The sequence below is a fragment of the Ranitomeya variabilis genome, chromosome 1 (assembly GCF_051348905.1).
Source record: "Ranitomeya variabilis isolate aRanVar5 chromosome 1, aRanVar5.hap1, whole genome shotgun sequence".
NCBI classification, from domain to species: Eukaryota; Metazoa; Chordata; class Amphibia; order Anura; family Dendrobatidae; genus Ranitomeya; species Ranitomeya variabilis.
The window spans coordinates 1,109,660,125-1,109,676,395 of record NC_135232.1 but is presented as its reverse complement, the minus strand read 5'-3'; the positions used below and the strand labels follow the sequence as shown (position 1 = coordinate 1,109,676,395).

Here is a 16,271-nt window from a genome sequence, read left to right as displayed (position 1 = left end):
AGTAAAAGCAAAGGACGATATATAGGCTTAGAGGGACGGAAGTGTGCAAAGTTCAACGTCTCAAAACTTACCTTACTGTGTGCAAACGGGGAAGCGTAGAGTGTGGGATGGATGAGAGGTCTGGGCAGGTGGGGGATTGTGTGTAAGGGTAAATGTCCGTGTATATGGGGGTAGAGGTGAAGTGCTGGGTGCGATGACTTGTCAGGATTAACAAACTGATGTCCACTCGGGAGACGTCCAGCCACCAGTGCAGACGGAGAGAGGGCAGAAGCTTCCTGCTTACATACATGACACTCACAAGTATTTGGTATAGTATCCACCTACAATGTAAAACAATGCAATTACACCACTATGTACAGCCATCCAAAAATCAAACTGAGCTAGGAGAGCCTTCATTGTACTACCTGAATGGCTACTCGACTGAACGTCGGCCTAAAGTAATGGCTGCCTGCTAATCCCCTGGCAAACGCCGCTCCGAGGGATGCCAGTCCCAGGACCAGGCTTGATCAGGATCACTCCAATGTATGTATCCAGACTATTGGTTCTCTTCTGAATTAATGTATTATTTTGATCTGAACGCTTTAATATATTTGTACTTTAACTGCTTAATGTTAATAAAATTTGTTTGCTGTCAGTGAATGGAATCGTTTTTTTTCTATACATTTACAGGGCAACATGTGCAAATAGAGAAAAACCCCAAGTCTCTAAATCAATGCCCTTGCATAGTCCTCTGCAACAAGCAGCAGGCCCTGCCGCATCCAACGTCAGTCCCCATAGTCCACCGCATCCAACGTCAGTCCCCATAGTCCACCGCGTCCAACGTCCGGCCCCATAGTCCACCGCGTCCAACGTCCGGCCCCATAGTCTACTGCGTACAACGTCCGGCCCCATAGTCCACCACGTACAACCCCATAGTCCACTGCGTCCAACATCCGGCCCCATAGTCCACTGCGTACAACGTCCGGCCCCATAGTCCACTGCGTACAACGTCCGGCCCCATAGTCCACTGCGTACAACGTCCAGCCCCATAGTCCACTGCGTACAACGTCCGGCCCCATAGTCCACTGCGTACAACGTCCGGCACCATTGTCCACTGCGTACAACGTCCGGCCCCATAGTCCACTGCGTACAACGTCCGCCCCCATAGTCCACTGCGTACAACGTCCGGCCCCATTGCCCCCAGCCAACTTCCACAACCTCTCGTGTAAAACATCATGCCCCTCGCCCCCATGTATAACATTCCGCTCCTACTCTACAAAGTAAGAATCAGTACCAAATTACCTGTGGGCTGAGGTATGATGGAGGGGGACTGTCCATCTTTGCGCTTTCCTTTCGAGGCGACCTCTTCCCAACATGAATGTCATCTTTTGACATGTCTGGTTGCTCACCGCAGCTCTCACCATCTGCTTCTTCATCGTCCGCCTCTGAGGAGCTGCTGCTTGTGCTGCTCACTGAAGGAGACTGTAAAGCAGAGACCATGACAATTTCCCTTTCTATGAAAGACGAGAGAGATGCCAGGTGCCATAGGAAGTGACCTACTTCGTCTTTCAGCGCCATGTTTTCTCCACCGCCATTGAGCTCGTTATGAATACCATTCATGTTGGCGACGACGTCCGCGTCATCGTAGTTGTTCAGGGGGTAAATATCAGCAAATTTTGCTGATAAGGGGGCACCATCTTCATCATCACTACCACTATAAACAAAGAGGATCCGGTTAATTTGAGTTCACCCATTAATAAAGCCTTGGGATAGGCGGATACCTTAAATTTTATGGATAACTGATATATTGAATTAGATACACAAACTACCAATACTGCAGCGCTGTGGTAATACATAGTAACATAGTAACATAGTTAGTAAGGCCGAAAAAAGACATTTGTCCATCCAGTTCAGCCTATATTCCATCATAATAAATCCCCAGATCTACGTCCTTCTACAGAACCTAATAATTGTATGATACAATATTGTTCTGCTCCAGGAAGACATCCAGGCCTCTCTTGAACCCCTCGACTGAGTTCGCCATCACCACCTCCTCAGGCAATACAGTATACTGGGAAGTCCTAAAACCACCACTATCTCTCCAGACCTTTGAGCTCATCATAAATCAAGTCATTCATTGAGTGACAAAGGAGCTCCTGTGGCCACTGAGCTGATAAAGTCAGCAATTTTATGATGAGTTCAGAGGGGGAAAAACAGCAGAAACACTCGCTCCTGTCATAAAACAGGCAGGGAAATGGGATTTCTTACTAAAAGACACAGCTGCCCTTTGTTCACAGGATAACCCCCTTTAAAACAGCCCCAAGATTTCACCAAGTGTCTATAAAGAGGGGCAGAAGGAGCAACCCCCTGAAAAAAAAAGGTATCCTATTTGTGAAAGATCAGATACGAAGAATCCTAGGAATGGAGAAAACCATGTGATGCAAGTCCCTTTGTCTGCACCAGTGAAAGTAGAAATTCCAAGTATGGCAGTAAACATCAGATTGAGATTTATAAGCCTTCAGCATGGTCTGGACAACAGTCAGAAATGGCCTTGGATCTCAGAACCTCGGCTTCAACAGCCAACATGTTAAATGCAGCGGAGATACAGTGGGTGGAAGGTGAGGACCATGAGAAGGATGGTTGTGATGAGAAGGAAAAAGCCATGGAGCTTCTTTGACCAGATCCATATGGTCAGAGTACTATGTCTGGAGAAGCCAGTCTGGAGTCATTAGGATCACACTTGCTTCGATCATTTGAGAACGTGAGGAAGGAGGTGAACAGGAGGGAAGAGAGTACTCTACTCATGGAGTGACCAGAGCATCTACTGTAAAGGTCCTTCAGTTCAGGGATTCGGCGATCTAGGTTGGGGACCTTGTGATTGAGACAAGACAAGTCTACATCAAGGTTGCCCCAGTGATGGTAGCTGGGCTGAACATCTTTAAAAAGATTTCACTCTCCCAGATCCAGAAAGATTCTCAACTGTGGAAATCCAAGGCCCAGGTTTCCACACTTGGAACGGGGTGAGTGATGGAACATGATGCTCCACCCAGTGAAGAATCCTGGTGTCTTCCCTCTAATGGTTCTAGAAGGCCACAAGAGTAGAGTTTGCAGGACTGCTCACGAAGCGGGAGAACTAGAAAGATGGTTTACAGTTCCAGAAAAACTGATCTGTGGTCAGATTCCTCCAAAGACTGAGTGGTATAATAGGTGAACACCCCTCCCCATCAGCAAGAGAGAGTGACATTGGCTATCAAAGTCTGAAATTGAAGAGGAAGGATCTGCCGGAAGTAGAGCCAGGGATGTCAAGCAACAAAGAAGGCTTGAGGTCAAGCTTTCAGAGGCAAAGGTAAGAACCCGTTTGGGAGCAGAGAGACAAATTTAATCTTGTAACCCAAAGAGAAAACATCTCCTGGGCCCAGACGTCGTTCTCGTGAGCCATCTAAATCTCTCTGGAGGAGGGAAGACTTACGACCCACCAGAAAAATTCTATGTGAGCAGGGGCTTTGCAGCTTTGGGATAGCTATGCCAGTGAATATAACCAGGGCTATGGAGTCAAAGTTGGAATCCATTTTGGTGGAGTCGGTGTCATGGAAATTGAGGAGTCTGAGGTTTGGCTTACCAACTCCACAGCCTTGCATATAACATGTACAGGTCCTTCTCAAAAAATTAGCATATAGTGTTAAATTTCATTATTTACCATAATGTAATGATTACAATTAAACTTTCATATATTATAGATTCATTATCCACCAACTGAAATTTGTCAGGTCTTTTATTGTTTTAATACTGATGATTTTGGCCTACAACTCCTGATAACCCAAAAAACCTGTCTCAATAAATTAGCATATTTCACCCGACCAATCAAATAAAAGTGTTTTTTAATACCAAACAAAAAAACCATCAAATAATAATGTTCAGTTATGCACTCAATACTTGGTCGGGAATCCTTTGGCAGAAATGACTGCTTCAATGCGGCGTGGCATGGAGGCAATCAGCCTGTGACACTGCTGAGATGTTATGGAGGCCCAGGATGCTTCAATAGCGGCCTTAAGCTCATCCAGAGTGTTGGGTCTTGCGTCTCTCAACTTTCTCTTCACAATATCCCACAGATTCTCTATGGGGTTCAGGTCAGGAGAGTTGGCAGGCCAATTGAGCACAGTAATACCATGGTCAGTAAACCATTTACCAGTGGTTTTGGCACTGTGAGCAGGTGCCAGGTCGTGCTGAAAAATGAAATCTTCATCTCCATAAAGCATTTCAGCCGATGGAAGCATGAAGTGCTCCAAAATCTCCTGATAGCTAGCTGCATTGACCCTGCCCTTGATGAAACACAGTGGACCAACACCAGCAGCTGACATGGCACCCCACACCATCACTGACTGGGTACTTGACACTGGACTTCAGGCATTTTGGCATTTCCTTCTCCCCAGTCTTCCTCCAGACTCTGGCACCTTGATTTCCGAATGACATGCAAAATTTGCTTTCATCAGAAAAAAGTACTTGGGACCACTTAGCAACAGTCCAGTGCTGCTTCTCTGTAGCCCAGGTCAGGCGCTTCTGCCGCTGTTTATGGTTCAAAAGTGGCTTTACCTGGGGAATGCGGCACCTGTAGCCCATTTCCTGCACACGCCTGTGCACGGTGGCTCTGGATGTTTCCACACCAGACTCAGTCCACTGCTTCCTCAGGTTCCCCAAGGTCTGGAATCGGTCCTTCTCCACAATCTTCCTCAGGGTCCCGTCACCTCTTCTCGTTGTACAGCGTTTTCTGCCACATTGTTTCTTTCCAACAGACTTACCATTGAGGTGCCTTGATACAGCACTCTGGGAACAGCCTATTTGTTGAGAAATTTCTTTCTGGGTCTTACCCTCTTGCTTGAGGGTGTCAATGATGGCCTTCTTGACATCTGTCAGGTCGCTAGTCTTACCCATGATGGGGGTTTTGAGTAATGAACCAGGCAGGGAGTTTTTAAAAGCCTCAGGTATCTTTTGCATGTGTTTAGAGTTAATTAGTTGATTCAGAAGATTAGGGTAATAGGTCATTTAGAGAACCTTTTCTTGATATGCTAATTTATTGAGACAGGTTTTTTGGGTTATCAGGAGTTGTATGCCAAAATCATCAGTATTAAAACAATAAAAGACCTGACAAATTTCAGTTGGTGGATAATGAATCTATAATATATGAAAGTTTAATTGTAATCATTACATTATGGTAAATAATGAAATTTAACACTATATGCTAATTTTTTGAGAAGGACCTGTATAGCTTTAATGTGCTTTACTGAGAAATTCTACATGGATTGTTACTTGCCCATCTGTCATTCGGCAAAAGCAAGGTACAGAGGAGAACCAGTTAATGCAATAATTTGTGCAGCCCAAGGGTCCCGTGCTCATGTAATACATACATGTATAAAATAAATAAACCATACATACACACACATATATACACACACACACACTGTAGACAACATAATCCACACATGCATACTAAGAACTCACAATGTGGGTGCAGAGCCGTTGTCTGCAAGGATCAGCCTGGGATGCTGCTGGATAGTGATGGGAGAACTGGGACCAGAACCTGAACTGGCGGAGGACAAGCTGGGCGGGTGTATCTCCGACAGATAATCTGGAGTGGCGTCTACTTGTAGTGGCAATGGGTTTAGGTGGATATCATCTGTAATGGGGGTATCCATGATGCCACAAGTGAGGATGTGAGACAGGCTGCAGTCATCGCAGGTGCACCTGGGAGAAGAACACAGACCCGACAGCGTACAGTCAGAGAAAAAAAAAAAAAATAATTTATGTTTTTTGTTGTTTTTTTTTCCTGAGAGGTGATAATCAAAACAGCGACACTACACGCTCCATAATTAGTAGTTGCAAAGACTAACGTGCATACAAATTAGTGGCAAGCAATGGGTTATACAAGGCGTCTATGGCCTAGCAGCTTTCCAGGGATTACTTTTAAGCAGTAGTCCGCGGATATACTGACGGCAGTAAACCCACCTCCTCCTGTAGTTGCAGTTCGGACAGTCGGACATGCACATCCGCGTCGACAGCATGTGTCTCATTTTGTCTGCAAAGTTGTTTTCTCCAGTTAACGCCTTCTTGTTGTTTAACTGAGAATGAAAATAAAAAAAATAAAATAAAATATCCATCATGAAGTTTCATAAAACAGAACAAGGTGCTGAGCCATCGGCTCCTGTGTGGTGGTCCGCGGTGACTCCCACCGGCACAGTGTCACTGCAGAGCACTGGTTATAAAGAAAACAGGGACTGACGTGAAGGACAAGAACAGACGGACAAGCAATCAGGATTTCTAATTTGACTGGTTACGTTAAAGCTACATGGGGACTTTGGTTCTGCAACACCAAGATTGCAATGTGACAGTGTGTATAAAAAAAAATAAAAAAACACACGTAGTCACAGATTGCAAACGCCTTTTCTAACAGCTCGATGTAAATGTTGTTCGGATATAAATCAATTTTTTTTCCCCCCCAAGTGCCCTGCAATAAAATCGTTCCCAAGAATAGACTTCAACAACAGCAACTTGTAGGGGGGTCAAAAAAAAGAAAAAAAAAATTGCACACATTTTTCGACTGCATGCCTTGTATGGATCTTGCTGTAGGGGGACCAAAGTTGCCATGTAGCCCCAGTCCCATGAAAATGACAAGGACTTGGACACAGATAATGCAGTAAAAAAAAATATTAAAAAAATACATAAACCAGGCACACACAAAAATTAATGGCAGACCAACTGAAAATAAACACCTGGGCCAAAAGAACAGAACGAAGGACTGAGAATAGAATGCCCAACAGTAATTTGGCAGGACTGGACAATAAGAATCTCACTATAGAAAAAAAAAAATGCGTCAAACTGGCTGCAATGACATCAATGGAAATGAAGTGCAATAACAGACAAGTATGGAGCGGTGTACAGAAGAGAAAAAAGAAGCCTCGCTCTCTGAACAGATCCAGCATGCGACCATTGAAGGGCGCCGGTGAGGAGAGTGGGACCAGCCAGGGCTGTGGAGTCGGAGTCAGAGACGTGGAGTCGGAGCACATTAAGGTGGAGTCGGAGTCATGGAAATTGAGTCGGGAGTTGGATTCGGAGGTTTGGCTTACTGACTCCATAACCCTGGCAGGGCTGTGGAGTCGGAGACGAGGAGTCGAAGCCCATTTTGGTGGAGTCGGAGTCATGGAAATTGAGGAGTCGGATTCGGAGGTTTGGCTTACTGACTCCATAACCCTGGCAGAGCTGTGGAGTCGTAGACGAGGAGTCGAAGCCCATTTTGGTGGAGTCTGAGTCATGGAAATTGAGGAGTCGGGAGTCGGATTTGGAGGCTTGGCTTACCGACTCCATAACCCTGGCAGGGCTGTGGAGTCGGAGTTGTGGAGTCAAAGACCATTTTGGTGGAGTCGGAGTCATGGAAATTGAGGAGTCGGATTCGGAGGTTTGGCTTACTGACTCCCTAATCCTGGCAGGGCTGTGGAGTCAGACGAGGAGTCGAAGCCCATTTTGGTGGAGATGGAGTCGTGGAAATTGAGGAGTCGGGAGTCGGATATTGAGGCTTGGCTTACTGACTCCATAACCCTGGCAGGGCTGTGGAGTTGAAGCCCATTTTGGCGGAGTCAAGAGTCATGGAAATTGAGGAGTCGGGAGTCAGATTTGGAGGCTTGGCTTACAGACTCCATAACCCTGGCAGGGCTGTAGAGTCGGAGACGAGGAGTCGAAGCCCATTTTGGCGGAGTCAAGAGTCATGGAAATTGAGGAATCAGGGTCGGAGGTTTGGCTTATCGACTCCACAGCCCTGGAACCAGCGCCACTTATGTACGGCGTATGTTAAGGATACACCACAAACATCGCAAAGGTATAGACCTGTCAATCACTTCTAGCAGCGCTGGCATGGACCTGGACTAATCTCATCTCTGGCTCTGGTAACTGGCTGGAATATAAAATAGTTTTGGTTTTTTTTCTTTGATCTCTGTTTAATGAGCCTTGAAAATAAGACTGATCGGCAGATTGCAAAGTTGTCTGCAGGTAGAACAAGACCCTGGTTTACTAAACTCAGACTTATTAAAGGGTCAGAGCCTGACTTGTAGGACACCTGCCTCCAGCAGGAAAAACGTCTTATTTTGCTTTTCTTTATTTTGGCAACATGGATTTGAGGAAAGCAGAAGAGCGCACGGCCAGGGCCGGAGATAACCAAGCAGATAACCCAGCAGAGAGGAGGTTGCCATCACAGAGATTAGTCTTGATTTATTCCCTTCCCCAAAGAGGATTTTGCTCCATGAAAGTCAATTCCAAAGCACAGTGAAAGCAATGGCGGTGGTCTTACGTGGTCTTCAATAAACATCCTGTGTCTATAGTATTCCCAATCTTCTTTTAGCTTCCTGTGCTTGGACTGCAATGCCATCTACAATGAAGTTTACACCAAAGTGAACACGCTTTCTGGGAAATCCATAGCCGCCTGCTTCTATTATGGCAGCGCTCCTGTTCTAGGCCCCTTCCTTCCCATGGGTAGGGTGGGCTGCCAGTATCACATGCGCATGACCTGCCGCGATGGTTCTCAGCAGCACAAAGTGCTCCCGAGAACAACGATTTTTAAGTAAGCTTAAAAGGGAACTTATTTATTTATTGTCAATTTATTAGCGCCATCCGATCAACAGGCAGGATAGGTTTAAGAGCAGGAGGAGCTGGATTCTCCAGATCACAGTGTTGGTTTTTTGTTTATTATTTCATGTGCTGAAAAAAAAAAAAAAAAAAAAATTCTGAACTTGGTAAGAAAAAAAAAATAATGGGTTTGGATCACAATTTTCTATTTTTTTTTTCCTCAATCGATGGAGCGGTGTGAGGGCTTGATTTTCGGGTGGCGAGCCATTGTAGAGGTAAAATTTTAGGATTCATATATTTTGATAACGTGTTATTTATTATGGAAGACAGTGCCGAAAAAAGAAAAAAAATTTAAATCTGGCATTGAAATTGTTTTCAATAATTTTCAAATAATTATTGCTGCATTTGGAAATGTTAATATGCGCAATTTAATTACTTTAATTTTAGCATAGGAAAAGAGAATTCTAATTTTTTAGAGCACTAGGATATATTAAAAAAAAAAATTATATATAATCCTCCTCCAAGTGGTTAAACAGCAGCAATCCGATCACTGTTATTAAGAGCAGGTGGCGGCGGTGTAACACGGACGGTATCTAGCCAATAGGGAGTGGCCTCAGCTCCGGAGCCCATTCCATAACCGATATATAAGGGTCATGGAGCAGAAAGGTGCCAATAATCTGTACACCTACGCTGAACCCCATGAAAAGTGAGATCTAACTTATGGGCTATTCCCATCTCCAAGATCCTATCTCAACATGTAGTAGGTGTAATAATAATAATTATATTAGCACATACCACCAATTAAATATGTAGTATAGTTCTTCTGATTAGCTATGTCACTTACCCCATGTGCAGGGCATTACAGTAGCTTGGATATCCATGGTTACAACCACTCAGTGACAGTTAGTTGTTAGTGGTTGTAACCATAGATATCTAAGCTATTGCAATGTTAGTGAATCAGAAGAACTATACTACATTTCTAATTGTAAGGTATTTTCTAATATTACTACTTCTACATATTGGGATAGGATCTCGGAGATGAGAATACCCCTTTAATCTTATCCAATGACTACTCTCCACTTCCTGTCATCATACACAACACTGAAGCAAGAGGTGTGCGGTGTAACACACTGGCATAGCCCGGTCGGGGGGCTTCACCAAGCCAAAGGTGGGATCAGTGATGAGAGCAGTAGATGCTAGGTGACCACTGACCAAGTCCTACAGCTACAGAAGCTGCGGCGGTGGCAAATCTCAGACTAGTCTGTATCCTCTCCACCTGCACATAGGTATGGAAACAGCAAAAACAATGGATGGCAATGAAAAGCGCAACGTGTGAACGTGTAGTTCTCCCATGAGAGAAGCGACTATCACAGGACTAGAGCGGCCCTCTTACCTGCTCATCCACATAGTTGTCGATCCTCTTCTGACACTCCAGCCACTCTTCTGCGATCTGCGCCATCTCTTGCTCCAGCTGAAGGTACCTTTGTAGTAAGGTAGTGTACATGTCCTCGCTGTACGAGTCGTGCGATGCTGTTCCAAGCCTGTGTGTGAGTAAATGACCGATCACACGCCGCTCAGCCAGACAACCCAGCAATCTTATACTGGACCTATCAGAAGTGAGCCATTTAGGATCACCCGCTACAGGAACAAATTTTGGGGAAAAATGACGCTGACCGTTCCCTTCACTGGATTCCTGAGTACTGATCTCGGGATCTCTGGGCGCCCCAGCTTTTTCTACTTGTGCTTCACCAAACAGACCAAGATCATGTCCAGGCTTCCCAAATTATAGTAGAAATCTGCACTATAGTGTCATGGTCTCCAGAAATCATAGCTAGAAGATCCAGCTGGGGACCGTAGCCGGAGAGCAGTCTGACGCTGCCCCTGGCCAGCTCCTCCCAATCGTCCCATCCCCTATGGTCCGGACTGGTCTCCTTTCCAACCATAGTCCTCACCCACATCTTATAAACTACATATATTTTTCTGAAGCGCCAGAACATTCAGAGCTGCAGCCAGGCTCTGACACATACTGCAAATGACCTGGGATCCCCTTGCTGTGTTGTAAGCTGTTTACAGACCATGGCTTTTGCCAAATGCAACCCACAAAAACGACAGGAAAATCCTCCTACAACAGCAAAATGGTGATGAGCGAACGTGCTAAGATAAGGTGCTATCCAAGTGTCTTCGACGTGCTCAAAAAATACGTTCCAAGTCCCTATGCCTGCATGTCTCACGGCTGTCCGACATCCACAACGCCTGCAGGGATTGCCTGTTTGTTAAACTATCCCTGCTTGTGCTGCAGCTTTCGAAAAGTCACGGGACATGTAGCCACAGGGACTCAAATATATGTTTCGAGTACGGCGCAGACACTTTGCATCAGAGCATGCTAAGATAACACCTTATCCCAGCACATTCGCTCATCAGTACAGCTAAAAAACTGTATATGGGGTTAATCAGAATCACTGTACATGAGAGCAGCTGTGCACTACTACTTACCATGCGTTTACATGCGATTGGCCAATAGGGAATTATTTTTAATTAATGTTTTTCAATGAATTGGACAGATTATGGGTGTCAGGTGGAAATATTTTTTCTCATGACAAAAACTTGGCATCCTAGCAGGGGTGTGTAGACTTTTCAGTTTCTACGTGTAGCTTTCTTTTAACACAACCAGCAGAACTAGGCTTACTTTGGTTACTATTATATGAGCCGACTAGCAGGTCCCTGGAGCGGCCACTGACTAGTGTGATGCAGTCTGTATTCTGCTCCCGCTGCCGGAGCTGGTGGCTGACAATCAATGGGGGCTCCTGGTGTCGTAACCCCACCCAACTGATAATCTATCCTATGAATAGGTTATTGATAGCATGCTATAAACCCCCTTAAAAAGCACAGGTCTCATTACATAACGGCCATTAAAGGGGTATTCCAGATCCTATCCAAATATATAGCAGGTGTAATAATAATATTGGCAAATACCTCCATTTAGAAATGTAGTATAGTTCTTCTGATTTGCTATGCTGCTTACCCCATGTGCAAGGCGTTGCAGTAGCTTAGATATCCATGGTTACAACCACTAACAGCTGTCACTATATAAAGAGTCATCACCATGGATACCGAAGCTACTGCAATGTCCTGCATATGGGGTAGGAGGCATGGCTAATCTGAAGAACTATACTACATATCTAATTGGAGGCATTTGCTAATATTATTATTATTATACCTACTACATATCGGGATAGGATCTTGGAAATGGGAATATCTCTTTATCAACAATGAAGATCAGGAAAAAGTCGTATCAGGATCATTAAAACAGTGAAGGCAAATTACCTTAACTGTGAAACCAATGACGGCAAGCTGTTTTGGAGTAACGGTTCAGAAAACACCAAGTTTTCGAAGAGATGCTTATTGTGCAGTTCCCAGGTCACCTGGAATTTCTTCAAATGTTCATTTTCCTGCAGATCAGAAACAAATTAAAAAAAATAAATAAATAAAGCAAATTAAACTCTCAAAAGACGTCGCCTGCCGCCGAGGAGGACAGCGCCATCAAGGCTTACAACACGTAGTTTATTCCTACCAGAGTGACGAGGAAGGTGCCGATCGTGCCTGCCGCCTGACACAGCGCGCTGTACTCTTCTAGGAGGAGGGAGATGAATTGGTGGGCTTGAGGGGGTTTGTTTGGGGTCACCTTGAAGCCCAATGACAAGTGCTTGAGTAGACGGACTTTCATCTCCAGGACGTATTCTCGCGCCTGCTGCTCTAAGCGTTGATACAACTGGTAAGGGTCCCGCTCGCATAACCTGTAGAGGAGGCAGGAAAAGCTATAAAGTGAGGCAGTGTAGTAAAGAGATGAGTCGATCACCGGTGGTCGTAGGCTCTGCGTAGAGCTGTAACAAATGATGGAAAATGGGGCCACAACGAATCCTATGACAGACAAGTGAGTACCTATTTAGGCCTTTATTAACCTCATGATGGCCCGAGTTTAACCCCCTTCATGACATGGTCATTTTCGATTTGCTGTGTCCCCCAATGAATGGCTCGGAGAAAAGAATTTTACGGTGAGTACACAAAAATCCCTATTTTCTTACCAGAGGCATATTTTTTTATTTTTTTTTTCCCATCAAAATAGCAATAGGAGGGCTTTTTTGTTTTTTTTAAATTACACCATTCATTATACCACACATTGTACTGGAAAATGGGGAAAAAATTCCAAGTGCGGTGAAACTTAAAAATAAAGTGCAGTTCCACAACGGATTTTAGCATTTCTTTATTTATCATACAGTAAACAGAGCTGGAGAATCCTACTGCCAGGTCAGAACCTGGACCTCGATACTAAACATTTATAGTTTTCTTTTAAGTGGTGAAAAAAAAAATGTAAAAATTTGTAAAATATTAAAAAAAAATTTTTTTTTAAATGCTTGTCGCTATTCATTTTGTTTTATTTTTTTAAAGACCCATAACGTTTTCATTTTTCATGACACGGGGCTCTGTGAGGGCTTATTTTTTGCCATCTGATCTATTTTACTAATACCATTTTGGGATAGATACAATGTTTTGATCGCCTCTTATGGCCCCCCAAAAAATTCGTAATTTGGCGGTTTGATTTTTTTTTCTTCTCGTTACGCCGTTTACAGATCGCCTTAACTTATTATATTTTGATAGATCAGACTTTTACGAACACAAATACCAAATGTGTATTTTTTTTTAATGGTTTTATTTTTAATGGGGTGATTTGACCTTGTGAGGGTTTTTTCCATATTTTTTTTAAATTGATTTTTTCCTGTATTTGTTAGTCCCCTTAGGGCACTTGACACTTCTACTATACACAGCAGCACAGAAAATCACGATCTCTTATGAATGCCAGCTAAACGCTGGCTTTCACAGGAAGATTATAAGGACAGACACAGGGTATCAGCAGACCCCTGGCTTCCATAATAACACAACAGCACCCCACAACGACGTTACAGGCGTGCCGATGGGAGCATGTAATGACACATCCTGATTGCGAGTGTTAAATCCCGCTGTCAAGAGATTTACAGCAGGATGTAACAGGTTAACAATCACGTGCAGAGCTCCACTCCACCCACATTTGTTAGAGGCACATGATGGCTGATTAAATCAGCCATCATGTGCAGGAAAATATGCGGGCTCAGCGTGCGAGCCTGCTTCAGACGCAGGGCCACGACATATGACGCAAGGTAACGACATGTCATATGTCGTGAAGGATTCAACCCCTTAGCGACCAGAGTATTTTTGTTTTTACATTTTCATTTTTTGCTCCCCTTCTTCCCAGAGCCATAACTTTTTTATTTTTCCATCAATATGGCCATGTGAGGGCTTAGTTTTTGCGGGCCGAGTTGTACTTTTGAACGACGCTGTTGGTTTTAACATATCCTGCTCTGGTAAACAGGGGAAAAAAAATCCCAAGTGCTGTGAAATTGAAAAACGAGTGCAATCCCACAGTTTTGGTTTTTTTTTACCATGTTCACCAAATAAAACTGACCTGCCATTGTGATTCTCCAGGTCATTACGAGTCTGTAGACACCAAACATGACTAGGTTCTTTTTTATTTAAGTGGTAAAAAAACAAACAAACTTTGTTTAAAAAAAAAAATTAAAAAAAATTGTGCCATTTTCCGATACCCTTAGCGTCTCCATTTTTTGTGATCTCGGGTTGGGCGAGGGCTTATTTTTAGCGTGCCGAGCTGACATTTTATTATACCATTTTGGTGCAGATACAATCTTTTGATGATCCATTATTGCATTTTAACGCAATGTTGTGGCGAGGAAAAAAACGTAATTTTGGCATTTTTACATTTTTTCTCGCTATGCCGCTTAACGATCAGGTAAATTTTTTTTATATTGATAGATCAGGCGATTCTGAACACGGCGATACCAAATGTTTTGGTTTTTTTATTTTATTTTGAATGGGGTGAAAGGGGGGTGATTTGAACTTTTATTTTCTTTTTTTTTTAAACTTTTTGCATGTGCTTCAATAGTCTCCATGGGAGACTAGAAGCTGCAGTTGTCTGATTGGCTCTGCTATGCACATGTTAATGATCATATCGCCTTTATGTAGCAGAAATGCTCACTTGCTATGAGTGCCGACCACCAGATGCCACCCATAGCAATCAGGCTATGTCAACCATAAAGGTCTGCTGGAGACCTCTGGTTATCATGCCAACCCATCGGTGACCAGCAATCACGTGACGGGGTCACCGATGGGCGGGATTTCCCGGCGAGTTTCCCAGAAGCACAAGTTGAATGCCGCTGTCCGAGATTAACAGTGGAATTTAATTTGTTAACAGCTGCGGGTGGAACGCGAATCCACCCGTGAATTTTAGAAAGAAAAAAAAAAAAAAGTTCAATTAGAGAAAAAAGAAAAGTTGAAAAACAACCCCTTTCCCACCATTTAAAAATTATCTTAAAAAAAAACCCAAAACACTACATGAGGTATCTCCACATCCGTAAAAGGTTCAATCAAAAACTTAAAAATTAACCCAAACTGTAATCTACAACTAAAATAAAAATCAAAACACCAGAACGGCAGAATTTTTTGACTGCTGCAACAGCATGGGAAAAACAGTAAGTCAATCAAAACATCATAACTACCCCAAAACGGTATAATGTCTGCCGCCATACATTGGATTACAGTGCACGTGACGCAGACAGTCCGCTCGTGATTGTCCATCTCGTGCATTTACCTATCTACCAGCTCTTTCATCCCATCCTTCTCTGGCACCAGGGACTGGTCTTGGTCGTCCGCCAAAGGCGTTCCAGCTTGCCGGTATATGCATCGGATCATGTACCGTACGTCTGACCAGTAATTTTGGAGTTGTTGGGATTCCCGTTCAGTCTCTGCTGAAATTTCCCTAAAATTAAAACAGCAAAAAAAAAATCATTAATATCGCAAAAGTCACAGCAAAGCGTATGAGCTTTCTGAAATCTCATGCACACCGCTTATTTTTTCCTTGCAGGTTTAAACCATCAAAAGAATTCCAAGTTAGCTGTAATTGCAAAAAAAAAAAAAAAGAAGTGAAATTCTACAATTGTTTTATGGGCATTTCATTAAATAGCAAAACTCCCCATACCATTCCCCAGGTCAGTACTAGTACACAGATACAAAACAGGTACACTTTATTTTTTTAATTAAGTGATTAAAAAATACTCAAATTTGTCAAAAAAAAAAAAAAAAAGTTGTGTTTCTGGCCATTTTCCTGAGACCCGAAACGTTTTCACTTTTCTGGACATTGGGCTCGGCGACGGCTTTAATTTTTTGCGTCCTGTGTAGACTTTTTTTTATGGACACTATATTGGAGTAGATACAATCTTTTGATCACCTCTTACTTAAATTTTGAGGAGACCAAAACAAAAGGTAATTTTGGCATTTTCTTTTTCTCGTTACTGCGTTTACAGATAAAATTACCGTATATACTCGGGTATAAGCCAAGATTTTCAGCCCATTTTTGGTAGGCTGAAAGTGCCCCTCTCGGCTTATACTCGAGTCATGGTCGGCAGGTGAGGGGGAGCGGCGGCTGTGACATACTCACCAGCTCCTGGCACGGAGCATATTAATTACTGTAATGAGCGGTAGCGGTGACCACTCAAAGCTGGAAGAGCTGCCGCGCCCGGAGAGTCCATCAGAGAAGCTGCCAGGGACCGCGCCGGGAGCAGGTGAGTATAATGGGGAGG

General features: G+C 43.7%; 1 protein-coding gene across 2 annotated transcripts in view; it reads right to left on the bottom strand.

Annotated features, from left to right (window-relative positions):
• The window catches only part of FAM193A (family with sequence similarity 193 member A), a 113,727-nt gene that overhangs the window by 40,498 nt on the left and 56,958 nt on the right, over positions 1-16,271 (bottom strand). The window contains exons 5-14 of one of the 2 annotated variants that reach the window (XM_077280169.1): positions 15,284-15,451; positions 12,158-12,380; positions 11,911-12,035; positions 9,980-10,127; positions 8,312-8,389; positions 5,980-6,092; positions 5,476-5,718; positions 1,540-1,693; positions 1,282-1,461; positions 72-320 (exon numbers count right to left, since the gene is read on the bottom strand). In XM_077280169.1, coding sequence (XP_077136284.1) covers positions 72-320; positions 1,282-1,461; positions 1,540-1,693; positions 5,476-5,718; positions 5,980-6,092; positions 8,312-8,389; positions 9,980-10,127; positions 11,911-12,035; positions 12,158-12,380; positions 15,284-15,451 — 1,681 coding nt within the window. The remainder of the gene's footprint in view (positions 1-71; positions 321-1,281; positions 1,462-1,539; positions 1,694-5,475; positions 5,719-5,979; positions 6,093-8,311; positions 8,390-9,979; positions 10,128-11,910; positions 12,036-12,157; positions 12,381-15,283; positions 15,452-16,271) is intronic. The other variant, XM_077280170.1, reaches the window with a different exon arrangement.